At 47.3% G+C, this 27,370-nt stretch overlaps 1 protein-coding gene and 1 pseudogene across 1 annotated transcript; both read left to right on the top strand.

The window, feature by feature from the left end:
• The first annotated feature begins 1,310 nt into the window (after positions 1 to 1,310).
• LOC130016028 (GTPase IMAP family member 1-like) lies at positions 1,311 to 3,131 on the top strand (annotated as a pseudogene).
• A 6,226-nt stretch (positions 3,132 to 9,357) lies between these two features.
• On the top strand, positions 9,358 to 13,554 carry LOC130016017 (GTPase IMAP family member 5-like). Its single transcript, XM_056106776.1, has 3 exons — positions 9,358 to 9,580; positions 10,473 to 10,521; positions 11,482 to 13,554. Exons 2-3 carry the CDS (start codon positions 10,479 to 10,481, stop codon positions 12,366 to 12,368), a joined length of 930 nt encoding a protein of 309 aa, XP_055962751.1. The 5' UTR covers positions 9,358 to 9,580; positions 10,473 to 10,478; the 3' UTR covers positions 12,369 to 13,554.
• The last annotated feature ends 13,816 nt before the right edge of the window (positions 13,555 to 27,370 follow it).

The raw sequence follows: 27,370 nt of genomic DNA, 5'->3' as shown, positions 1-27,370 counted from the left end.
TTGGCATATTGAATACACAACAGATAGCTTGTGAGGCTCTGCCATGTGGACCGAATACTCTCAGTAGCTTGCCAGGCTCTCTGAGAGGGATAGAGGCTTTTGGGGCGGCCTCTAATCTAATTTTGGGATCTAGCTCATAAGTAATGGAAAGTGCAACTCTCCAGCCTAGAAGACAAGGCTCTTGCTTAGGAGCAAAGGCTGCCTTAGTTACACTCCCTGAGCACTGTAAGAGAAATGTGTGCCAGAACATCATCTCTGGACAGTTAGACTGTGAAAGGCAGGAAACACTGTCAAGCTGCATAGCCAAACCTCTGTACCCATAGCTGGTCCAAGGCAGAGCAAGCTGATATGTGGCCATTGGGATGAGGACGAATGTACCCTCTCCCCCGCTTCTCTCTGCCCTTCCTGGACACTCCAGGGCCATCTCAAAGGACATCTGAGGTTATAACTTGTTCAACACCCCCAAACGTCACTACTCACCCCGCTGACAGGGACTCTCTCGATTTCCAACCCTGCAACGAAGGGTTCCAACAGAAAATTGACTTCATGTTTACAGTTTTGTGAATTGGTTTTTATCAGAAATGAATCATATTCTCTGACAATGGTTTCCAAAGTGTGTACTTTAAAAAGAAACAGTCAAGTAGTTCTGGAAAAGAGCAATATTTGAAGGCACTGGGTAACATGAATTTTGAGTTCTGAATATTCCGAATATAAGGTTCTTCGTTTCCTACCTACACGTAAGAGGAATAAGATATTGCATCTGGGGCTTCCCTCCCCTCTTAAAAGACATTTTAAAATACTTCACACACCCCCTCCCAAAGCACGTGGGGAATGACTGTGAGTCCCCACGAGGCCTGTGGTCCCTGGAGCCCACAACCTCCTTCCACTGGGGCAGGAATCACTGGCTTCAGCTAAAGTCTCCTTCGCTCTAAAGCTCCTGGGCATGTGTTTCTTTCAACTCAGTCATTGCAGTTTGTAGATTTCGAAGAACAAATAATAACTATCATAAAATGACCAACACAAAAAACTCTCAGGTCCAATCTTAGGAAGATGACAGGGGACCAGATACAGAAACACAAACCACTGGAGTGGAAGTAAAACTGTCACTAAAGTATATGACAGAGGTTCCAATGTTCATGCCTAAATTTAGATGTCCAGAGGACATGGCCCCAGAACTTTTTTTTTCATAGCAATGTAACTCATTTTACAGACTTTGCCTGCCACAGTGCAGGTGATTTTACTCTCATAGAAATACGTGCATGCGTGAATGAACGAACTAACACACTGGATTTGGACTCTTGCAGGTGGGCATGGGAGGTCGGAGGATGGCAGGGGATGAAGAAAATGTCTATGGTGAGCACATGTCCCTACACATATACGTGTCCCTCGGGTGGGCACTGGGGAGGAGGGGGAAGGGCAACTCAGAACCCAACAAAGACACAACCCAAAGGGGAAACCAGCAGGAGTCCTGAGGGTTTGTTTTAGCTGCACCCCGACCTGCCCAGCTGTGAGGGTCTGTGATCCTGGGCTAGCCTGTGCCCCACCACCACCACCAAAAAATGCAAAATGCAGATAATAAATACACAGCCCAGTTGGGATAAAGGCACCAGATCATGCACTGCAGAGACACAATTTTTTTGGCAGCAGGAGATGGAGAACAGAGATGGAAAGTCAATCCAGCATCCAGTGAGACAGCGGGCTTAAGGGGAGGAGGCTGGGTGAGGGGGCTGGAGGGAAAACTGATCTCACCTAGAACTCTCCACAAACTCAAAACAACAAAACTATATTTCTAGTACAGACACGCTTAGACAGAACTTCCCAAGGTTGGAGCCCGAAGCTCAGAGGGCTGCACTGAAAGGACCACTCAGCTACCAGAGAACAGCCTGGGGCTGCCCACAGGGACAGCAGCTGTGATTGAAATTGCAGTGTCTGGGACCCCAGACACACAGTCCTTCCTCTTGGGGGGTGGGAGTGGGGTCACCTGGGAGAAGAATTGCAGAGGCCACAGATGTCCTATATGGAGCAGCTCTGCAAGAATTGTCAGAAGAGGAATGTTCTGGAATGGCAAAGGTTCGCCAGCAGTTATAGGGGCCTGTGAAGAAGCCCAAGGCAAAGACGGGGGAAAGGTCTTTTCACAGGAGTCCAAAGTAACCCCAGGGAATTTCAGTGTGAAAACTAAAGGCACAGGTCCCGGGTTCGGGGTTCAAAGGGTCTGGGGGAGGCAGCTTGGCCCGGAAGAGGGGATGAGAACTAATAGTTTGTCTGTCCCCTAGATCCCGAGGCCAGGCAGTTCCTGCAGGAGGCCAATCTGAGGCTCCTCCTGGTAGGGAAATCTGGAACCGGGAAAAGTGCCACAGGGAACAGCATCCTGGGCCGGGAATGCTTCCCGTCCCGGCTCAGCGCCACACCCGTGACCACAGCCTACATGGTGGAGACGTGCAGGTGAGGTTCGTGGCACGTGGAGGTCCTGGACACGCCGGACCTTTTCAGCTCCGACATCCCCGACTCGGACCCGCAGTGGTGGGAGTGGGGCCACTGTGTCCTGCTCTCGGCTCCGGGGCCCCACGTCCTGTTGTTGGTGACCGAGCTGGGCCACTTCACCCTCGAGGACCAGCTGGTCGTGAGCGCCCTGAAGGCCGCTTTCGGGGACGGCGTGCTGAAGCACACCATCGTGGTCTTCACGCGCGGGGAGGACCTGGCAGGGGGGGTCCCTGCGGGAGTACGTGCGCGATGAGGAGAACCTCGCGCTGCGCGAGCTGGTGGCCAAATGCGGGCACCGCATGTGCGCCTTCAACAACCGAGCCACGGGCGGCCAGCGGGAGGCGCAGGTGGCCGAGCTGATGGCGCAGGTGGAGCAGCTGCTCAGAGACCAGCGTGGTGACCCCTACACCGGGGGGCCCTTCCTGCAGGCCCAGACCCCGGGCTTGGGCAACACCCAGGACCAGCTGCGCAGGGTGGCGGCGAGCCTGGCCGCGCGCATGCACAAGCCCCGAAGGCGGAGAGGGCTGCTGGCCCAGCTGTGCGCCTGGAACCGGGCGCCGGGCAACCGCCCATGGGTGGGCCTAGCCGTGCTGCTTCTCTATCTGCAGCAGGTTTACCAGGGCGCTGGGGAGCATCTCAGGAACAATTAGAGCAGATGCACAACGCGGGGACCAACCAGGAAGGAACCGTGACCCGGAGCAGGAGACGGATCAGAGCGTGTCCGGCACTACAGAGAGCGGCACTCTGACCTTTTCAGCCCCAGGTGTCATTTTTGACCTTAGATTCGCACTTGTACAATAAATCTGTCCAACTTTAAAACACCCTTCAAATGTCTTAGTACTGATGCATCTCTCTTCTCTGGGAGAAATATAAAATGGCTTGTGTTTTTATAGTAAAGGTCTTTCACGTCTTTTTGTTGCGTTGATTCATTGGAAGGAAAATGTTTCTTTGATTGTGAATGATTTCGGACACTGTTTGGAATGCTGTAGTCTTTTTATCTCCACCTCTGCTAGTTTTTTATTTGCATATAAAGATGCCATAAATGTTTGTGTATTGACATTACAGCTTTCTACTTTGTTGTACTGGTTTATTGTTCCTCGATTTGCTCAAGCGGGCCCAGTAACGTCTCCATTGGAGACTTTGTTGTTACTGTGTCTGGCATATCAAATACTCTCGGTAGCTTGCCGGGCTCTCCTAAGAGTTTTTTTTTTTTTTTTGTGAGCTTCTTGAGGTCTTCTATGTATGTTACAATGTCATCTGCAAATGGTGATAATTTGACCTTCTTCCCAATATGGATCCCTTTGGTTTCTTTATCCAGCCTGATTGCTGTTGATAGGACTTTGAACACTTTATTGAATAAAAGTGGAGACAGTGAAGGCTGGAGTGATAGCACAGCGGGTAGGGCGTTTGCCCTGCATGAGACCGACTGGGTTCGATTCCCAGCATCCGATATGGTCCCCTGAGCACCACCAGGGGTAATTCCTGAGTGCAGAGACAAGAGTGACCCCTGTTTATCACCGGGTGTGACCCAAAAAGCAAAATAAAATAAAAGTGGAGACAGTGCACACCCTTGCCTTGTGCCTCAGAGGGAATGTTTTCCATTTGTCAGCACTGAGAATAATACTGACTGGGTTTGTTATAGTGGCCATCACTAACCTGAGGGTGCTTCCTTCTATCCCTAGTTTGTTCAAAGTTTTAATCATGAACAGGTGTTGAATTTTGTCAAGCTTTACCTGCACTGACTCATATGATCACATGATTTTTGACCCTCCTTGGATACAGTATAGGGATACAGTATATTACACTAATTCATGTACATGTGTTGAGCCATCCTTATATTGATGCGATGAATCTCACTTCATTGATTCTTTTGATATTTTGCTAGCATTGGTGCACTAAGATATTGTTGCTGAATCAGTGTTGATCCAGGAAATTGATCTGAATTTTTTAATACATTTCTATCTGCTTTGAGAATTAGTGTGATGCTAGCTTTGTAGACACTGTTAGGAAGGATTCCTATTCAATATTTCACAAGAGTTTGAGGAGTAAAAGTAGTAAAATTTCTTTGAAGGTGGAGCAGAACTCACCTGTGACCCATCTTGACCAGGGCTTTTGTTCTTGGGAGATTTTTAATTACAATTTTAATTTCCTCGTTTTGATTGGCCTGTTCCAATTTTCTATCTTCTTCTCATTTAGTTTTAGAATCTTTAATGATTCTAAAAATCTCTGTGTTCTAGGTTCTCCAGTTTACAGTGTAAAGTTGTTCATAGTAACCTGTGATGACATTTTGAATTTCTCAAGAGTCTGTGTGATTTCTCCCAAGTATTTGCTGCTTACAGAAAACACACCTGAATTCACAGGATAAATACAGTCTCCAAGTGAAAGGATGGAAAACAATCATACAAACCAATGGTAGACAAGAAATATCTGGGACTGCTATACTTGTATCAGGAAAAACAGCACTCAACCTAAAGAATTTAATTAGGGTCTGAGGCAACATTACAGCATGTAGGGAGCTTGTCTTGCATACAACCAACATGGGTTTGATCCAAGGCACTCCCTATGGTCTACCAAGGATATTCAGGAGTGATCCCAGAGTGCAGAACCAGAAGTAAGCCCTGTGCACCACCAGGTATGGCCACAAAACAAAATTAATTAATTAATTAACAAAACCCATATAGCACAGCAAAAGCAGTACTAAGATGGAAATTCATAGCAATATAGGCCTTTATTCAGAAAGAACTGTCACTGTCACTGTCTTCCCGTTGTTCATCAATTTGCTCGAGCGGGCCCAGTAACGTCTCCATTGGAGACTTTGTTGTTACTGTGTTTGGCATATTGAATACATCACGGGTCTACAGCCATACCACCCTGAACGCACCCGATCAGAAAGAACTAAAAAGCTCAAATAAAAATCTGAAGTACACATTTTAAGCATCTAAAAAAGGGTGAACACATGAATTCCAGAATTAATAGAAGGAAGAAATTAAAAACCAGAGCAGAAACAAATGGTAGAGCAACCAGGAAAACAATACAAAAAAGTCAATGAAACAGGAGCTGGTTTTTCGAAAGAATAAACAAGATAGATGAACACTTGGCTAGAATCATGAGGAAAAATAAAGAGAAAATGCCTGAGTCAAATGAATCAGAATGAAAGGGGAGCTATCATAAAAAGACAAATCCCAATGCATACCTCATACCATATAATATTATCTTCAATGTGGCTTTCCAGATGCTGTTTCTCCATGTTAAAAAGACATTAAGAATCAGAATTCCCTCCAAGTTTCCTCCTAGGTTTTGGTAACAGTCAGATCATTTGGTATGCTTCAAGAGCTCTTGTTGCTCTCATTCACTGATGCTTGATGGTTTGGCATGCTGTTTTCTTTCTAGACTTTGTTACCCAGGATTCCACAATTAATAAGATTGGAAATGCACCCACATGCAATAAAATCAAGTCAACCATCCATCAATTAGTCTGAATTAAAATTTACTGAGGATGCTCTGACATCTCACTCTAGGAAGCTCCTGACTCCTGAAAACCCCTTGGCCTAATACAGAGAGATGCATAATTGGCCAACTGCTTCCTTTGCTTTTGGTTTGTCTTACTGTGTAGTTTTAGTTTTAATGTTCTACTGTATACTCCATCCCCAGGTGGGAAGCTCCTGAAATGAGTTTTCTCAATACAGGCATGCTCAGTGTCAACGTTTGTCTCTGTGAAATACAGCTGGTTTTCTCGGTGGCGCCTGTCTACCTCATTCTCCTTAACAGTAAAATTGGAGGATGTATGGAGGAAGAAGAAGATGGGAAACTGTTCTAGTTGAGCTCTGAGATCCTTCTGCCTCTACATGCCCATGGCTGTGCCTTTCCATTCAAAAAAACTCATTTATTTGCTGGCTGAAACTGTCAAGCGACTGATAGGTGCTGTTGAAACTAACAGCAGCAAAAACTGTGGTTTTCGCAGAACACAACATTGGTCATAGTCTTTCCTGTGTCTTCACTGCTCTGTGTCTCCTACCTGCTGTGCAAATAAACCTCATCCACCCTCTCTACAGATGAACCAGGTGTGCACACCCTTTCTGTCCTTACCCAGTGCTGTATTTCATGTTTCTGAATATGCAAATAAGCAACTATGAGGGTCCTGCTTGAGGGTCCCAGCAGATAAGATCATCCCAGGCCAAGAACCTCAGAATCCCAGGTCAAGGGGTTCTGATCTTGATGTAGACCCTGGGCAGCAGGGTAGAACTGCGCTGAGGAGACAGCCAACAGAATCTCCCAATTATTTTAAGTCCCAAGGGGCTCAACATGTGAGGAACCAGAACTTTGGTATGGGATATGTCCAGATAACATGCATACCCCAAGATGTCTGGCCCCATCCCCCAGACATGCCTGCTGGGGATTCAGAGAACCCTTGAAGTAAAATGTCAGTGGTAGTTTCATCAGGAAGGAAATAGTGTTCTGGGCAGCACTGCTTGATATAATATACCTCTTTTTATTTTTTCTATTTAAATTCGGGCTTCCCAACTTTCAGCAGAGCCTGCATAATGCGGATACCTTCAGTCAGTGGCAAAGAGTCTCAGACTTCCAGGCTCCTTCTTCGGATTCATTCCCATCTATCTGAAGGCTGGTGAGGGGGTGGGAGATACCTCAGCAAGCCTATAATCAGCGTATAGTTTCATGGGTCTGTGCTGCCTGGTGCAATAGGAAACCAGCCCTGTTAGAACACACTTCAGAGAAACCAGATACATTGACTGTGACAAAACGTTTATGGATCCCAAGATCCTCACCTGGGCTCACTGGAATCACTGATGATGCTGAGATAAGGGGGAGTCTTCTTGGACTTCCAGGAAGTGCCACCTACTACCCCCAGATTCTGCAGGAACAGCTGGACAAGCTGCCAGCCTGCAAAGCAGCCAGGATCACCTGGCAGGACTCCTCTAAATCACCCAGAAATCAGGAGCAGAAACGGGTAAGTCAACAGGAGCACCAAGGTATCCAGTCGGTCTTTGGGCTCTTCTGCATCCACCTGCAATGGCCAAACTGGCTGGGTACAAGATGGAATTCACTGGGCAGTTAGACATCACCGAACCCAGACAGCTCTAGGTAAGCTTCTCTGCACCGACCGCCCTGCACACTAACACTCTGTTTCCATCTTGAAAAATAGCACATTTCCTCTCACATTTCCAAATAGTCCATTTCCTCTCACTCCCACCACACATTCAAGCCCTGAACATTTCAGGCCTTTCTCCTTGGAATCGAGCCACTCCAAGCTTTTCTCCTCTTAAGACTTTGCCTATCTGATTTTTTCAATCAAACGTGAGTATGGTTAAGGTGCAAAGCACAAAAATTTGAAAACATACATGATGAATTATTACTATGATGAAACTAATTAACAGCTGACCTCATAGTTACATTTGTGTAAATAAGGTGACAGTTTCTGGAATCTGCTCTCCAAGCTAATTCCTGGTGTTCAGAGCAGTTTTAGGCAACATCACCCCATGCTGTATGTTCAAGCTCTCCAGTGCACCATCCTTACAACTGCAAGTCTGTGTCCTCAAAACAACATCTTCCACGCGCCCCTCGGAGTCCCTGGGGACCCACCACCTGAAACTGCTTCTCTCTGCTCACTTCATTAGTTTGCACATGTAATTGAGATCTCACAGTGTTTGTCTTCCTGTGTCAGCCTCATTGAACTTAGCACAATGACTTCCACGTTCATCTCGTTCTGGCAAATGGCCATCTTCCAGACTGAACAACATGCCACTTCGTTTATGCAAAATATAAATTCATAAATAAATAAATAAAAAGAATATAAATTCATAGACATAATACAAAGGACATATCCATATGCATACATAGACATAAGGCTTTCAGACACCTTCTGAGGGAGAAGGGAAGGAACTTAAGAATGTTCAGAAAAAGAAACCATCTAGGTTTGCTGCATTGGTGAGGTCAGTGAGCAATGGGTGCTTGTTTCTAAGAAGCTGCGGCTGGGCCCAGCCAGTCAAGCTCTTAAGAGGTGCGTGTGGGTTCTGGGGGGCGCCTAGGAGCGGGTTAGTCTGACCAGCAGCAGACCAACCTCATCAGACACCGCACTGTGTTTCCTCCCCACTCCCCTGCCTGCCCCAATCGACTCTTCACACCAGAATCATGAATGCTAATAAATCGGAAAATCTCAAAGAATTAAAGAGTATAAGGATGACTAGAACCCGGAGGGGGAAAAAATCATACTTCTCCATGACAGGAAAAAATACTGACGAGACCCCCGCCCCGCCCCTACTTGTCTTCATCTGCACTTTAGTGCTTTAAAGTTGCCTGAGGTTCAGGACCTGCGACTGCCCGGTCCAGGACCCGCAAGATCTGCCCATGTTCTCCGTCCCACTTTGCCAAGAAGTTGCTTGTTCTCGGTTGGGGGATTTTTGTTTCGTTTTTTGGCAAAGGACTTGTGCAAAGTTCCTGCTCTGTCTTGGACGTCCCGACGGTGGACTAACAACAGATGTCCCATCCTTGCTCCCAGGGACACATTACCCAGGCCAGCGTCCCTCTGGGGCGGGTCCTGCTTCAGGGAAGGGGCTCGCGCGGGGCTCAGAGCTGCTCGGGGCCCCTGTGCCACCCCCCACCACCACCACCGCCCTCCGCTCCCCTCGCTTCTCTGCGTCCTGGGAGCAGGAACATTCTAGACGCATGAGTCCAGCAGACCTTTCCTGTGTCTTGGGGGCGTTTCTGAGCCTAGGAGTCGGGGACTCTGTCACTGCCTTCACAGCCTTCCCAAAAAATCGGTTTATTTAGCACGTCATGGAACAGCGAGTGGAGGCAGCGGCGCCCCCAAGCTCGGCAGGAAGTTCGGGGCTCAGGTTCCGCCCCAGGCGCACAGTCCCGGGACCTGCTGGCGGCTCTTCCCCGCCTCCCGCCGCGGTTCTCGGGAGCGCTCGGGAATCCTTGATCCTTGCTGCAGCTGCTCGGGGTTCCTGCTTCAAAGCCTGCGCGCGACCCCCCGCGGCCCCCGACGACCCCCGCCGCCCGGACACCCCGACCCCCGGCGCGTCCCTCTGTCCCACCGCGCAGCCCCGGAGCTGGAGCTGGAGTCCCAGCGCCGCGCCCGGTAAGAGGACGCGCAGGGGGGTCCCAGACTGCGGGTCCGCGAGCTCCCCACCCGCTCCAGCATCGCGTGGTTCCGGGCGCGCCCCGGTGGGGTCTCCAGGGTCCAGTCTCTGGCGACGACCGTGAGCTTGGGGGCCAGAGACGGTTCTTAGGGGCTGGACAGGCTTTTATGGGTCCCTGCACCCCGGCCCTCCCTTCTGGCAGGCCCCCCACCTCTTAGCCCCTGTGATCCGCAGGAGCTGCCTAGGGCGAGGCTGAGAACCTAGAGAGTGCCCGATGGTGTCCTTGGAGTGTTGGGGTCTCCTCCATTTCCCCCTAACTTTCCTGTACCCCCAATCCTGATATGCACCCCGCCCCAGGAGGGGGAAATGGAGTCTCAGGGTATCAGAGCGGAAAGGTGGGGTCACCGCATACGGCCCTTGTGGCCCAATAGCAAAACCAAAAATAACAGAAAATGCTTGTTCATGGCAAATGGTAGGTCTTTATCCTTTACTCTGCATCTCTCCACTTCAAAATGCTTGTACCTACGTACAGAACTGCATGATCTTTAAAACAAAAGAAACAAAGTCCAACTGCAGATTTTAACTGGATGATATCTGTATATCATTAAAAATAAATTAAACTGGAAAATGTTATCGACAGATTTGTTGCAAAGTATTTTCCTCTTTCCTGAAAAATGGTGAGGGGGAAAAATGATCACTCCTCTTAGTGTTACCTGGCTTCACTCAGCTTACAGAAAGTCATTTATAGCCATTAGTTCGAAAGTACAATCTGAGTAGAAAATCCAGTCCTCTAAGTAGACTTCTCTTGGGTGTCTGACAAGAGGTGTCCTCAGGCCTGCCAGCCCCCCTGGATGAATGCTTTCTGTTCCTTTCCTTTTGTTTTTATTCCAGAAGAGAATGGAAGCGTTTCATGGCAGCGAATATGGAACTATGAATGAAGGTAAGGAAACCTCTGGTTGTCAGGAGCTCCAGGCCCCAGAGAGACCCACTATTTCCTCCACATTTTTCTCACTCAAGCCCAGTGACAGAACCCACTTATCTAACCGGAAGAAGGAAACAGGCCCCCTCCCTCCTTATGGTCGCTCTCACAATAGCTGGGCAATGTGGGAACAAAACTTGAGGTCAGAGGCCCAAGGATTTGGTTGGAGCCCAGTTGTGCAAAAGAACCTTCTTTCCTGTGCTCGGCTGTAAAGAGGGTGCATTTCCCTGGGCATTTAGTAGCCGTATCTCATGCTACAAACCCACAATCATGAAGAACAAAGAACCAGCACAGAGCGAAGGGCTGAAGCACCAGCTGGCTGTGGGAGCCTGAAGGGGCTGAGGCCCTTCCTCAGAGGAGCCTCAGAGACCCCTGAGAGACCCCTGAGGGCAGACTCTGTGCTGGGCTGGGGTCACCCTCTGGCTCAGCTTTTGGTAGAATTTCTCTCCTCCCACAGCCAACTGGGTCCTTCCCACCTGCACTTCTGACAGCCTTGGTGTTCCCCAGCCCAGCCAGGTCATCCTCCCTCACCTTCTGCCTCCCAATCCCAAGCATCCAGCTCCCCGTCACCCACCAGGGGCACTCGGCTGAGCCTGGTGCAGGCATAGAACCCCTACACCTGAGTCACCCCCACCCCGGGGCTGGTGAATATGTGGGGCACCTTCATGCCCAGGAGTCTGTGGGTGCAGGCAGTGGCACTGCTGTCTCCCGCCTTGTGGCTTCTCCTGATGAGATGTCCCCAGCCCTCCCCACTGGGCAGCCCTTCCACTCTTGGCTCTGGCACCCCCCCCCCTTCTTAACTCGGCTCACAAATCACTTGTGCGTGTCCATCTCTGGGGAGGGAGCGGGATAGCTTGCCTGGAAGCCAGTGACCTAAACTTAAAGAGCTCGGACATAGCTGGGTGCAAACTGTCTCCTCAGGCAGCAGAGCAGGTGCCGGCTTTGATGCTTCGTCCTCCTTGAGGATCGTCCTGGTGGGCAAATCAGGCAGCGGGAAAAGCGCCACCGGGAACAGCATCCTCTGCCGGCCAGTGTTCGAGTCGCACGTGGGTGCCCAGTGTGTGACCAGGCAGTGCCAGGAGGCCAGGGGCACTTGGGAAGGGAGGAGCATCCTGGTGGTGGACACAGCCCCCATCTTCGACGCTGTGCCCCCCACCCAAGACCTGTACAAGGACATCGGGGACTGCTACCTGCTCTCTGTCCCTGGGCCCCACGTGCTGCTGCTGGTCACTCAGCTGGGCCGCTTCACCACCCATGACGCGGTGGCCGCCAGGAGGGTGAAGGAGGTCTTTGGACCACAGGCCATGAGACACGTGATCGTCCTCTTCACCCACAAGGAGGACCTGCAGGGCGAACCCCTGGCTGGGTACCTGGCCAGCGTGAAGGACACGGGGCTGCACGGACTCCTGCAGGAGTGCGGGAGGAGGTTCTGCGGCTTCAACAACCGGGCCACGGGCGCCGAGCAGCGCCGGCAGCTGGCCGAGCTCATGGGCCAGGTGCAGAGCCTGGAGAGGGAGCTGCAGGGCGGTTTCCTGAGCTCAGAGCTGTCCCGGGAGGCGCAGCTGCTGGTGCAGCAGCGGAGCACGGGGATAGAGTGGGCAGAGCAGCACGCGCGCTACCTGGGCTTGGTGCGGCGCGAGGTGGAGAAGCAGCGGCGGGCGGTGGCCGCGGCCCCGGGGCGCTCCCAGGGGGACAGACTGTGCGGAAGCTCGGCCTGGGTGGCTTCTGGAATTTCTGCTTTTCTGATTACCTGCATTTTGATCTTTCTGGCCATTTTAATTTACTATGGTGTCACGCATAGACACTGAGCATTTCCTGACCGTCTCTGCAATCTGCCTCTTGGTTCAGAATCCCTATCCCGGTTTGGGTCGCTGAAATTTCTTCTTAAATAATTTCCCTCTCAAGTCTCTCCTTGCATCGGGGATGTTGCCCGTTTTGCTCTCAGTTTTTTATGTCAATAACATTTGAAGTGTGGGGGGAAGGGGAGGAAGGGGAGTCTTCCTTTGTTAATATAAATCAGATATGAGCAGTTTGAGGGGCCATGCTTCGATGGGGGTGATGGGTAAAGGACTCATTCTGGGGTGAGTCTTAGGAAGCCCATGTAACCTCTAAAACACTGTTGCTGGAAATGGTGCTCATAGGTCTGTACAACTGCCTTCATAACTGCATCAAAACATATGTACTCAGGATTACGTTTAAGCGCCCCAAATCCTGGACCCCAAGTGATTTTGAGTTTTCATACCAAGGCCACCTGCTCCGTGCAATCCTCCTATGTTGCCCGAATTAATCTCATCTGTCTGTTCTTGGTTTTATTCACCTCACTGCTCTTGGTCTAATGAGAGGGAGGGTCCATCCTCAACCGGGAATGTCAGATAAGTCCTTCAAGGTTCCCAGGGAGAGGGGAGGGGGCCTATAGAAATGGGGTGTGCAGCAGTCGCTTTCCACATGCTCAGGTTGAACCTCACCCATGAGAGAATCTGCAGGAAACCCAGGTATGTGGAAATCAAACCCAGGTATGACTGACAAGTCCAGGTTCAACAGAACCACACATGGGTGACTTGCCCCCACCTCCCCCTGTTTCGGGCAGCTTGGCAGTCACTCCCACAAGCCACGTCTGGCTGGTGCCATATAATCTCATCAATAGCCATGATCCAGAGACTCATTATAAATTTCTTGGAAGAGAGCACAAAACGAGACCCTGCAGCAGGCGGTTTCATTTGGGCAACCCAGAGTGGGGATGTGTGAGGCCCCTCCCTTCCCCCAAGGGACCCAGCCCGAGCAGCCAAAAACCTCCAGAACTTAACCACTTTCCATACTCACAGCCATTCTCCACACGCTCAGGCCAAGCCTCACCTATTCCTCAACCGCACAGCCACAAATATGACATCTCATACCTCACGCCATTCATATTCCAAGAAAAGCATACGACATTTGATGGAGTTAAAAGTCGAAGGGAACCAATCTTAGAAATATATTTTTACATATATATATATATATATATATATATATATAATCACACAAGGCTCAATCTTTAACAACATGATAGGAATCTCTTTTACAAGGGCTTCATGGCTCCTGGGTGAAATACAATGGCTCCTCGGAGCTGTAGGATGGGAGAGGGAAATACCAGGGACATTGGTGGTAGAAAATGTGCACTGTTAGAGGGTTGAGTGTTTGATCATTCTATGACTGAAACTCAAACATGAAAGTTTTGTAACTGTATCTCACGATGATTCAATAAAAAAATAAATAAATGTAATAAAATAATGTGAACCACTTTATAAAAATAAAATAAAATTTAAAAATTAGAAAAAGAAATGGGTGGGACTGGAGCGATAGCACAGCGGGTAGGGCATTTGCCTTGCACGTGGCCAAACTGGGTTCTATTCCCAGCATCCTGTATGGTCCCCTGAGCACCACCAGGAGTAATTCCTGAGTGCATGAGCAGGAGTAACCCCTGTGCATTGTCAGGTATGAGCCGAAAAGCAAAAAAATAAAAACTTCATTAATCACTTAATCACTTAACTTCCCATTAGTCGTCGATTTGCTCGAGGGGGCGCCAGTAATGTCTCCATTTGTCCTTGTCACCTGCTAGTGTAGACCAATGGCATCTGTTCACTCTGGGAACATGAAGAGCCTCAAACCGATCGTTCATGATCTTGATAAAGAAGTCTGACCATCTGGTAGGTGAGCAGCCATGCGGTCTTTTGACATCCCATGGAATCGAGTCGGTAACAGCTCTAGTCCAGCGGTCGTCTTTAAATCTCATTACATGACCAGCCCATCTGATTTTTGACACCTTGGCAAATGAGACAGCGTCCCTGATTCTTGATGATCAATGGAGGTCGGAACTCCAGATTCCTTCTCTCATTTGAGTGAAACGTGATATTCCAAGCATAGCTCTTTCAAATCCTCTTTGGGAGACCCGAATAGCGTTCTCATCCTGTTTGCGAAGGGCCCAAGTCTCTAAGGCATATGTTAATGCAGGAAGAACAGTGGAATCAAAGAGATGTGCCCGGAGCCGGAGGTTCTTCGTCCTCTTAGCTATTTCTTCCACGTTCTTGAAGGCGTTCCAAGCCACTCTCTTCCTCCTGCGCAGCTCGGGTGCCAGGTCATTTGTCATGTTGACTTCTCGACCTAGGTACACATAGCTGTTGCATTCGGAGATGGTCATTCCATTGAGAGCGAATGGGGCGTCAGGAACAAGGCTGTTTCTCATAAACATTGTCTTCGTAAGATTCAGCTGTAGTCCTACCTTTCCACACTCACGGTCAAAGTCGGCCAGCATTTGTGCTGCTTGGCTGATGTTTGGTGTTATTAAAACAATGTCATCAGCAAAGCGGAGGTGGTGTAATTGCCGACCATCTATCTTCACTCCCATTCCTTCCCATTCTAGTCGTCGCATGATGTTCTCAAGGGTGGCACTGAAGAGTTTCGGTGAAATGGTATCACCCTGCCGAACCCCTCTCTTGACATCAATGATTACTTCTTTGTAGAATGGTGAGATCCTGGTAGTGAATCCGCAATACAGCTCACGGAGGATCCTGATGTATTGGGCTTGAATGCCCTGATTGGTTAGGGCTTCAATGACCGCTTCCATCTCAACAGAATCAAAGGCCTTCTTTAAATCAATGTACGTTAAACAGAGCGGCATCTTGAACTCCCGAGAAACCTCAATGAGTTTGGTTATCGTGTGGATATGGTTGATGGTGCTGAATCCTTTGTGGAACCCGGCTTGCTTGCATGGTAGTCCTTCATCTAGTGTTCTGCCAATCCTACTTAGGATGACTCAAGTGAACAACTTGTAGATGACAGACAATAGGCAGATCGGGCGATAGTTGCCAATGTCATGGATATCTCCCTTCTTGAACAGTAGTACGGTCCTGCTGGTTTTCCATTGGGATGGAACCTTGCATTCAGACAGGTAGCATGTGAAGAGCCAAGCCAGTGTATTTATGAGTACTGACGGCAGGTTCTTCAGGTGTTCAGGTCTGACCTTGTCTGGGCCGGGTGCTGTTTGTTTCTTTACTGACAAAATGGCGTGTCGGATTTCGGAAGGGAGAACACTGGGAACGACATATCCATCCTATGGAATTTGGTATGCTGGCAAGTGGACATGGCTATCGAAGAGATTTGAGTAGAAGTCATGGATAATCTTCTCCATTGCCATTCTGGAGGATGTGATGGATCCATCAGAACGTCGGAGGGCAGTCATCTTGGTCTTGTAGTTGGCAAAGGACAGGCGGGCGTTACGAATACTTTTCCCAGCTTCTGCCGCATCTACCCGTACTTCTACTCTTCTCTCTTTGAGGTCTTCCTTGATCGCATCTCTGCACTGCTTTGCAAGCTCGGGCGTTAGCTTGCGGTTGCCTGAGACAAGCGCCAAATCACGCTGGTGAATAAGCTCAAGAGTTTTCTAAGAGAGGCTTTTTTTGTGGCTATCTCTCTCTTGGCGTTCCTCGCGCATTCATGGAGGTGCTGAACCAGTCGATTGTATTCCTCGTCAATGTTGTCAACAATGGCATCTTCCCATGTTGCCGCAATAGTGCCAAAGAGTTCCCAGTTGGTGGTCGTTCTGGGAGTTCTCTTTTTAAACTTTGCAGCCCTTTCTCCCCGCTCTGTGAAGTAGAATTTTGCACGAAGGAGACGGCGGTCCGATCCCGTTCGGAATTTTGGGACAACAGCGACATCGGTCAGGCAAAACCGTCGATTGAATATGATGTGGTCTATTTTGTTGTGGAATCGTCCACCGGGAGACTCCCATGTCCAACGTTTAGATTCGGCCTTCTGGAACTGTGAGTTACCATGGATGGTCTTGGTCAACATGATGAACTCAGACAGTCTCTCACCCTGTTCGTTCCATTCTAGGCCATGGGTCCCGATGTGAAGTTCTTCAGCTGATCTTCTCGGTCCTATCTTGGCATTAAAATCACTCACAACGATCTTGTAGAAGGTGTGGTCTTCTTTGTAGAACTTCTCCAGCTCCATGTAGAACTTCTCCATTTCTCTTTCATCATAATGATATGTTGGTGAGTAGACAACGAAGATAGAAACTGCCGGCAGTGAGCCACATCTATTCAAATGTAAACATCCGAATCGGGTTGTTAGGCATTCGAATGAATCAATGCTCTTGGCCAAGTTTGTGTTGACAAGGACACCGACGCCTCCAACACCTCTTTTATCGCATGTTCCGAGGAACAATTCTTCTCCAGTGTCAAAAACGGCATGGTGAGATTCGTGCCTTCTTCTCTCCGACAGACCAATGATGTCGTACTTGATCATTCGCGCTTTTACCATCAGGTCCTCGATGGATGCATCTGATGCTTTCAATGCATACGTGCATTGAAAGTACAGACAATCATGTTTGTCTTCCTTCGTTGTGGCAGCCTAGGTCGGCCTTGAGATTTCGTCGGCCTCTCCTTTCTCATCCTTCTCAGTGCTACCATGTCGGTGAAGCCTTCAGGGTCAGGTGAATGAGACCAGTTGTAGTTACTGGTTTTGGCATATCGAATACACAACGGATAGCTTGCCAGGCTCTTCCGTGCGGGCGGAATACTCTCGGTAGCTTGCCAGTCTTTCCGAGAGGGATAGAGGATTTGGGGGCGACCTCTAATAGCCCTCGTAGGTGTTACCATATTTGAACCCTATCAAATATGGTACGACAATTCCGGAGGATGGGTATTTAGTGTCTTATGATGTCTTATGATGTGTCCGGAAAGCATCCTGGAGTGTGGCTGCGGCTGGGTAGTGGAGGTAGTGTCCGTAGTGTCTGCCAGTGGGGTATTTATCTGGTCCCGGTAGGGGTAGGGTTGGTCTTCTGTGCGCAATTCGATCTCTGGGTGGTTGGTGGAAGCAGACAGGGCAGGGTAGGGTGGGGCTCCTGATTAGAATCCCTTTGTCACCTGTGGTTGGTGGGAGCAAGCAGAGAATCTCTGTCCCTGGGTCCGCCGAGCCTGGAGTCCAAGGTCTCAGAAAGTTCCGCTTATCTTATTTTGTGGGTCTTCAGTCGTGCATGAGTCTCGGCCGGAGCTGCCATGCAGGTCCGGATAGCATCCTGGAGTGTGGCGGCGGCTAGTGGAGGTACAGAAAAAGAAAAAGAAATGGGGTGTGTGGGAACGGGGTGCACATAGGCTCAGTGTAGTGTCCGGAGAGGTAGTCCATGATTCTGCAGATATGCTCCAGGCCTAGGCAGTGTTTTCGACCATGGCCACCTTCTAAGAGAAGGATAAAACCATCCCATGGAAGAGAGGTGAGGGAGGTCCCAGTGGGTTTCCTTGGGGTTAAGGACCATCTCCTAGGCCACAGGCCATCACTGGAAGTTTTAAGCAGGGGGGGTATATTTTTTTTTCTTTTTTGGTCACACCCGTTGATGCACAGGGGTTGCTCCTCGCTCTGCACTCAGGAAATACTCTTGGTGGTGCTCGGGGGACCATATAGAATGCTGGGAATTGAACCTAGGTCGGCTGTGTGCAAGGCAAACACCCTACCCGCTGTACTATCGCTCCAGCCCAGGAGGGTGTGTTTTAGGACCATCACACAGCTACAATGAGGCATTGGGAGAAAGAGAGGCAGGACCCAAGTGGCAGCCATAGATCTGGGATGGGAGGGAGGGCACAACTGGAGGCTTGCAGGGCGCCAAATCACACAGTGTGGTGACTGACAATGAGAAAGAGAAATGGGTTTCTGTCTTGATTCACCTGTGACATGGGACTTCTTCTGTGCTGGGTCTTTGGAGGGAATTTGGGGTGCACAATGGCAGTTGAAGACTTGACATCTGGGTGGACCAGCCTGGGAGCCCTACGGGGCATCAGTCAAGTGTGGAGGCAAAGGAAGATCTCATCCTCCCTCCAAGAAGGATTATAGAACCAGACACAAGCATGGCCCAAGCAAAAGTGAGAGAACCGGGCTAGGACATAGTGGGGTTATGCCTTGCCAGAGCAGAAAGTTCCTATCTCCAGGCTCCCGACTGGACTTCAGTGCACCAACAAGGGGAGCCTTCACCCCAAACCATCCTGTAGTCAATCATTGCTCCTCTGTGTGCGTCTGGGGGCACAGGCTGGAGAGTTAACCCAAAGGCATGATACACTGGAGGAGAATTTCTCATGTGTGAAATTCAGGAATTAAGAAAATCCTGAACAGGGACTGGAGAGGTACTACAGCAGAGGGGAATTGGGGCTTGGAATGGAAACATCCCAAATTTGGTGGTGGGAGGTATAATAGTGGTGTGCTTGGTGTTTGAATATTAAATGTAATCAAATATTGTGAACTTTTTATACAATAAAATAATAAGAAAAAAATAAGTAAATAAAATAGAGGCAAACCTTAACAAATGGTATTTTTAAAATGAAATGGGACTCTTCCTGTTTATTCTGAACACCGTGCCCAGTTTTCTTCTCCTCCCAGGTTAAAAAAATGAAATGGGAAACATTACAACATGTACTCATATACCATTAAAAAAAGGGATCATAGGAGCCAGGAGTTAGCCCTGAGCATTGCTGAGTGAGACCCAAAAATAAACAAACAAAATGATCATAGAAAGACAACTAGAGACAACTTTATGTCATCAATTGGAAAACCTAGAATAACCTAAAAGGAAAAGACAGAATCTTAAAACCTTTTATCATCTCAACATTAAATCAGGAATAAAGAGAAAATATGAACCAATTATAAAGAAGGAAGTTGAAACAAAATCTTTAGTGAACTGAATAGAATCATCTAAAAAGTTTCCCCGAAAGAAAAAGTTCAGGACCAATGTTTTCACTATTACATTGTATCACATCTTTAAAGATGATTTATTATTTATTTGTCTCAATTTTTCCCAAAAATAAAATTTGAAGGAAAGGGAATTCTTAGAAATATATTTTATGAAACTAACATTACCTTAAAATCAAAGGTGAATGGGGACATCACACACACACACACACACACACAAATAACTAGACAAATATGCCTGATGAACATAGAAGTCCAAAGATGCACAACAAAATATTTGAGAATTAAGTATAATAATGTTAAAAGGCCCTCCCGTTGTTCGTCGATTTGCTCGAGCGGGCCCAGTAACGTCTCCATTGGAGACTTTGTTGTTACTGTATCTGGCATATCGAATACATCACGGGTAGCTTGCTAGGCTCTGCCATTCGGGTGGGCGAGATCCTCTCGGTAGCTTGCCGGGCTCTCCGAGAGGGGTGGAGGAATCGAACTCGGGTCGGCCATGTTGGCCGCGTGTAAGGCGAACGCCCTACCGCTGTGAAGTGGATCATATATCAAGCCCAGGTTAATTAATTCCAGGACTGCAAGGAAGGTTTTACATATGCAAATTAATACGTATGCAATGTAATACACCACATGAAAGAAGAAAAGATACAAATCATATGATCATACCATTATGTGCAGAGAAAGTTTATGGCCAGATTAACATTTTTAAGTCACTCTGAACAGGGCATAGAAGAATAGATCTCAACAGTATAAAGCCCATACACAAACAACCCATTGATATCAATGGTGAAAAAACTGAAATCTTTTGTTCTAAAATGAGGCATGAAACAAGGCTGTCCACAGTCACGTCTATTATTCAACTATAGTATTAGAAGTTCTAGACACAGAAATTAGGTAAGAAAAGAAAAGAAAGGACTCCAAATGAGAATAGAGGTAAAACCAATGCTATCTGAAAATGACATGACATATATATAAAATTCCAAAGATACCACTAAAAAAACTATCATAAACAATAAACTAATTTAGTAAAGGATAGTCTATAAGCACAATATGTAAAAATCTGTTCTATTTCACTAAGAAGAACATGATTTTTTTATCCAATTTACTATCAATCATAGGAATCACGTACCTAGCAATTTGTTTAAGAAAAGGGATTTCCGGATATGGAATACAGACCAGAGAGTATGAGGTCTGGGAGAGGGAAATGAACGGTTGGTTGGAAATGGCACAGGAACACTTGTTAAGAATCTGGGGCACAGAGGCAGTGCTAAGGGAGATAAGAGCAGGTACCAAAACCATGGCTGTCAGTCAACAAAGAATTGGGGCTGGCTGAAAGGGAAGGAAGGGCAGACTGGAGGTGACATAGAATGTGACATAGGAAGGTCAGATAGAAGATAACAAGGGGGGATGGGTGGGAGGCAAAGAAGATTGAACCAGAGATAACAGACAAGTGAAGGGTCATAAGCTCTCATATGGTGGTGGTCTTCGGTAACTTTGTAGAACAGGCCCATGAACTTGAACAATATTGTTACCCTATTACCTATACTACAAAAAAAGAAAAAGAAAAAGGAGGTGAAAGACCTTTACATTGAAAACTGTAAGTTGTTAAAAAGAAGTATTAGATGATCTAAGACAATGAAAAACTAGTGAGTGGAGAAATACATTAGCAAGTAGGGACTTGCTTTGTTAACAACCGACCTGGATTCATCCCCCAGAACCACATACAGTTCCTTGAGCCTCACCAGGAGCGATCCCAGCGCTCAGAGTCAGGAATAAGTCCTGAGAACAGTCACATGTGAACAAAAATCAAAATAAATAAAATGAATGAATTTACATATTCATACATTGAAAGGATAAACATTATAAAAATTGTTTTTCTATCCAAAGCAAATTTCTACCTTATATAAGACCAATGTAATCCCTATCAAAATTCCAATGACATTCTTCAAGGATATAGGACAAATGTTACAGAAATTCTTTTGAGCCATAAAAAAAGCCAAAGCAATATGAGACAAAAGAAGAAGAAAGCAGGCATAATTTGCTTCAACTTCCAATTACACTAGAAAGCTACAATAATTAAAGTCATATGGTATTAGGAATCAAAATAAACACACGGTTTATTTAAGGGAATGAATTTAAAAATCTAGATTTAAATCTTAAATTAACTTGTGATAAGTATGACAAGAGCTTAAAAATCGTTGATGTATAAGACTAGGTAGTCACATGCAAAAAAATAGAAATATGTCACTATCACTTAATCACTTAATCACTTAACTTCCAGTTAATTGTCGATTTGCTCGAGCGGGAGCCAGTAACGTCTCCATTTGTCCCTGTCCCGTGCTAGTGTAGCCCAATGGTGTCCGTTCGCTCGAGGAACATGAAGAGCATCAAACCGATTGTTCATGATCTTGACGAAGAAGTCTGACCATCTGGTAGGTGGGTGGCCACGCGGTCTTTTGACATCCTGTGGAATCCAGTCAGTAACAGCTCTAGTCCAGCGGTCATCTTTAAATCTCATTACGTGACCAGCCCATCTGATTTTTGACACCTTGGCAAATGAGACAGCGTCCCTGATTCTTGATCGTCAACGGATGTTGAAACTCCGGATTCTTTCTCTCATTTGAGTGAAATGTGATATTCCAAGCATAGCTCTTTCAATTCTTCTTTGGGAGACCTGAATAGCGTTCTCATCACGTTTGCGTAGGGCCCAGGTCTCTGAGACATATGAGGCAGGAAGAACAGTGGAATCAAAGAGATGTGCCCGGAGCTGGAGGTTCTTCGTTCTCTTAGCTATTTCTTCGACGCTCTTGAAGGCGTTCCAAGCTGCTCTCTTCCTCCTGCACAGCTCAGGTGCCAGGTCATTTGTCATGTTGACTTCTCGACCTAGGTATACATAGCTGTTGCATTTGGAGATGGTCGTTCCGTTGAGAGCGAATGGGGCGTCAAGAACGAGGCTGTTTCTCATAAACATTGTCTTTGTAAGATTCAGCTGTAGTCCTACCTTTCCACACTCACGGTCAAAGTCGGCCAGCATTTGTGCCGCTTGGCTGATGTTTGGTGTTATTAAAACACCCGCTCGGCTCGGCTCTTCACCTGCTACCTGTCTGAATGCAAGGTTCCGTCCCAATGGAAAACCAGCAGGACCGTACTACTGTTCAAGAAGGGAGACATCCATGACATTGGCAACTATCGCCCGATCTGCCTATTGTCTGTCATCTGCAAGTTGTTCACTCGAGTCATCCTAAATAGGATTGGCAGAACACTAGATGAAGGACAACCATGTGAGCAAGCCAGGTTCCACAAAGGATTCAGCACCGTCGACCATATCCACATGATAACCAAGCTCATTGAGGTTTCTCGGGAGTTCAAGATGCCGCTCTGTTTAACGTTCATTGATTTAAAGAAGGCCTTTGATTCTGTTGAGACGGAAGCGGTCATTGAAGCCCTAGCCAATCAGGGCATTCAAGCACAATACATCAAGATCCTCCGTGAGCTGTATTGTGGATTCACTACCAGGATCTCACCATTCTACAAAGAAGTAATCATTGATGTCAAGAGAGGGGTTCGGCAGGGTGATACCATTTCACCGAAACTCTTCAGTGCCACCCTCGAGAACATCATGCGACGACTGGAATGGGAAGGAATGGGAGTGAAGATAGATGGTTGGCAACTACACCACCTCCGCTTTGCTGATGACATTGTTTTAAAACACCAAACATGTCACTATCAGTATGCATAAAAGTTAACTCAAAATGAGTGAAATATCCAAAGTCATAAAATATAATGAAGAGGGACCCGTGGGATAGCACGTGGGTAGAGTATTTGCCTTGCACGTGCCCAACCTGAGATCAATTCCCACCATCCCATAGTATCCCCTGAGCCCACCCTGTAGGATCACTTGAGTGCAGAGTCCAGAGCAGACTCTGAACACTGCCTGATTTGGCCCCAAAACCAAAACAAGTTTTTTTTTTCTTTCCTGGGATTGGAGCTATAGCACAGAGGGTAGGGCGTTTGCCTTGCATGCGGCTAACCCAGTTTTGATTCCTCCATCCCTCTTGGAGAACCCGGCAAGCTACAGAGAGTATCCAGCATGACAGAGCCTGGCAAGCTCCCCGTGTGTATTTGATATGCCAAAAACAGTAACAACATGTTTCACAATGGAGACGTTACTGGTGCAGGCTCAAACAAATCGATGAACAATGGGACGATAGTGTTACAGTGCTACAGTGCTTCTTTCCCCAATGATCAACACCATTTTTTTATTTTTTTTTTAATTTTTAATAGTGAGATATCATGAGGTACGGTTGCAGACTTACACATTTTTGTGCTTGGGTTTCAATTATACAATGATCAACATCATTTTGATTAATGTCAATGCACTGAAAAAAAATGCCAAGTAAAATTTTTGCATTTCCATCCTCCTTCTCCTTTCTAATCCTTCCCCTACACACACACTTTAGAATCATCTTAACAAAGACCCCAAAGATTGACTTTCAGGGAAAGGTAATAGTTTAGTGAATTCAAACCAGAGCAATGGTATAGGTAGTCAGCAATGTAGTGGACGCTAGAGAGCCAAGATGAGAAAACTACAAGCAAAATTGTAGAGTATGGTAAGTGATATAAAAAAATAAATGCACTGTAGCACTGTCCTCCTGTTGTTAATCGATTTGCTCAAGCGGGCCCAGTAATGTTTCCATTGTGAGACTTCTTGTTACTGTGTTTGGCATATCGACTGTGTCATGGGTAGCTTGCCAGGCTTCACCATGTGGGCGAGATACTCTCAGTAGCTTGCCAGGCTCTAAATAAATAAATAAAAGATCTGAACAGCAGGATAACAAAAGGATCAAGGAGCTCCCTTAAGACAAGATGGAGGAAACCTCTAGAAAACAACAGAAGATAGAAAGAAGTGTGAAAAGAAATGAACACGCCAGAGAATGGTGGCATGAGCTCAAGAGGAACAGTGTAAGAATCACTGGAGTAAACTAGCCGGCAGGCTCCACAATTCCCAGAGAATTCTCCGGGCCCCCATACTGAGCCGATATTACCGGGAGGTACCAAATGGGGTAGGTGCTATCTCCCTACCTTCTCCAGATGGAATCCCAGCGATCATAAGCTTCTACAAGCATGGCTCCGATATGCAGGTACCAGGACTATTCTTCTGACATTTCCTGATATGCAAAGTGATCAATGGAAAGTAAATGATCTAGCATTTGTCCTTGAAAGACAGGCTTGAATGGTGGTGGGGAAAATCTGAGCAAAAGATAATGCCCAACCGAAATGCATCTGGACTGTGCATTTAACTATGGTGCTATGCCACCCTGGGAGGGGAAGGGTGTCTGTCCCTCCACCTGTCCCCGCTTGTGGCAGCGGCATGGTGGCCTTCATCTTTTAGACTGTAGTGAACAAACAGGCATAAAACTGCATTGACGAGTCACGTGGGGCCACGTGGGATAGGATGTAAAATTGGCCCTGTTCCCCGCCATGACAATGCCCCGGGTTGGCACCCTCGAATGCCTCCTTCGGCTCCTGAAAGACCATGATCCCAGAGGCACACAAACCAATCTCAGAAACCAGGGGCTTTGGGCAGTAATCCCTCTAAGCTTATTACTAAAATATGAAAAATCCAAATTCGTGTGGCCGCTATTGTGGCCACACAATACCACATGCTCTTCATAATCAGCAATAGAAAACGAATTATCTAATGATGTCTTTTTTGGCAGGTTTGAATGTTGGAGCTTGCAGTTGCCTGAGGCATGCGCCAAACCACGCTGGTGAATTCGCTCAAGAGTTTTCGAAGAGAGGCGATTTTTTTGTGGCTATCTCTCTCTTGGCGTTCCTCGCACATTCATGGAGGTGCTGAACCAGTCGATTGTATTCCTCGTCAATGTTGTCAACAATGGCATCTTCCCATGTTGCTGCAATAGTACCAAAGAGTTCCCAGTTGGTGGTCATTCTGGGAGTTCTCTTTTTGAACTTTACAGCCCTTTCTCCCCGCTCTGTGAAGTAGAATTTTGCACGAAGGAGACGGTGGTCCGATCCCGTTCGAAATTTTGGGACAACAGTGACATCGGTCAGGCAAAACCGTCGATTGAATATGATGTGGTCTATTTTGTTGTGGAATCGTCCACCGGGAGACTCCCATGTCCATCGTTTAGATTCTGCCTTCTGGAACTGTGAGTTACCATGAATGGTCTTGGTCAACATGATGAACTCAGACAGTCTCTCACCCTGTTCGTTCCATTCTAGGACATGGGTCCCGATGTGAAGTTCTTCAGCTGATCTTCTAGGTCCTATCTTGGCATTAAAATCACCCACAATGATCTTGTAGAAGGTGTGGTCATCTTTATAGAACTTCTCTAGCTCCATGTAGAACTTCTCAATTTCTCTTTCATCATAATGAGATGTTGGTGCGTAGACAATGAAGATAGAAACTGCAGGCAGTGAGCCACATCTATTCAAATGTAAATGTCTGATTCGGGTTGTTAGGCATTCGAATGAATCAATGCTCTTGGCCAAGTTTGTGTTGACAAGGACACCGACGCCTCCAACACCTCTTTTATCGCATGTTCCAATAACGTCCGAGCTCGCAAAGCAGTGCAGAGATGCGATCAAGGAAGACCTCAAAGACAGAAGAGCAGAAGCACTGGTAGATGCGGCAGAAGCCGGGAAAAGTATTCGTAACGCCCGCCTGTCCTTCGCCAACTACAAGACCAAGATGACTGCCCTCCGACGTCCTGATGGATCCATCACATCCTCCAGAATGGCAATGGAGAAGATTATCCATGACTTCTACTCAAATCTCTTCGACAGCCATGTCCACTTGCCGACATACCAAATTCCACAGGATGGATATGTCGTTCCCAATGTTCTCCCTTCCGAAATCCGACACGCCATTTCGTCGGTAAAGAAACAAACAGCACCCGGCCCAGACAAGGTCAGACCTGACCACCTGAAAAACCTGCCGTCAATACTCATCAATACACTGGCTCGGCTCTTCACTCGCTACCTGTCTGAATGCAAGGTTCCGTCCCAATGGAAAACCAGCAGGACCGTACTACTGTTCAAGAAGGGAGACATCCATGACATTGGCAATATAGCCCTATCTGCCTATTGTCTGTCATCTACAAGTTGTTCACTTGAGTCATCCTAAATAGGATTGGCAGAACACTAGATGAAGGACAACCATGCGAGCAAGCCGGGTTCTGCAAAGGATTCAGCACCATCGACCATATCCACACGATAACCAAACTCATTGAGGTTTCTCGGAAGTTCAAGATGCCGCTCTGTTTAACATTCATTGATTTAAAGAAGGCCTTTGATTCTGTTGAGACGGAAGCGGTCATTGAAGCCCTAGCCAATCAGGGCATTCAAGCCCAATACATCAAGATCCTCCGTGAGCTGTATTGCAGATTCACTACCAGGATCTCACCATTCTACAAAGAAGTGATTGTTGGTGTCAAGAGAGGGGTTCGGCAGGGTGATACCATTTCACCGAAACTCTTCAGTGCCACCCTAGAGAACATCATGCGACGACTGGAATGGGAAGGAATGGGAGTGAAGATAGATGGTCGGCAGTTACAGCACCTCCGCTTTGCTGATGACATTGTTTTAATAACACCAAACATCAGCCAAGTGGCACAAATGCTGGCCGACTTTGACCGTGAGTGTGGAAAGGTAGGACTACAGCTGAATCTTACGAAGACAATGTTTATGAGAAACAGCCTCGTTCCTGATGCCCCATTCGCTCTCAATGGAACAACCATCTCCGAATGCAACAGCTATGTATACCTAGGTCGAGAGGTCAACATGACAAATGACCTGGCACCCGAGCTGCGCAGGAGGAAGAGAGCGGCTTGGAATGCCTTCAAGAACGTCGAAGAAATAGCTAAGAGGACGAAGAACCTCCAGCTCCAGGCACATCTCTTTGATTCCACGGTTCTTCCTGCATTAACATATGCCTCAGAGACCTGGCCCCTGCGCAAACAAGATGAGAACGCTATTCAGGTCTCCCAAAGAAGAATAGAAAAAGCTATGCTTGGAATATCACGTTTCACTCAAATGAGAGAAAGAATCCGGAGTTCTGACATCCGTCGAC

The sequence above is a fragment of the Sorex fumeus genome, unplaced genomic scaffold (genome assembly GCF_029834395.1).
Source record: "Sorex fumeus unplaced genomic scaffold, SorFum_2.1 ptg000143l, whole genome shotgun sequence".
NCBI classification, from domain to species: domain Eukaryota; kingdom Metazoa; phylum Chordata; class Mammalia; order Eulipotyphla; family Soricidae; genus Sorex; species Sorex fumeus.
Note: the sequence above shows the minus strand (reverse complement) of the source record. Positions and strands in the feature narration are given on the sequence as shown.

Coding starts and splice junctions, on each gene's coding strand:
- LOC130016017 (XM_056106776.1), top strand. CDS start 10,479: ATGGAAGCGTTTCATGGCAGCGAATATGGAACTATGAATGAAG. Junction 10,522..11,481: donor ATATGGAACTATGAATGAAG/GTAAGGAAACCT, acceptor CTGTCTCCTCAG/GCAGCAGAGCAGGTGCCGGC.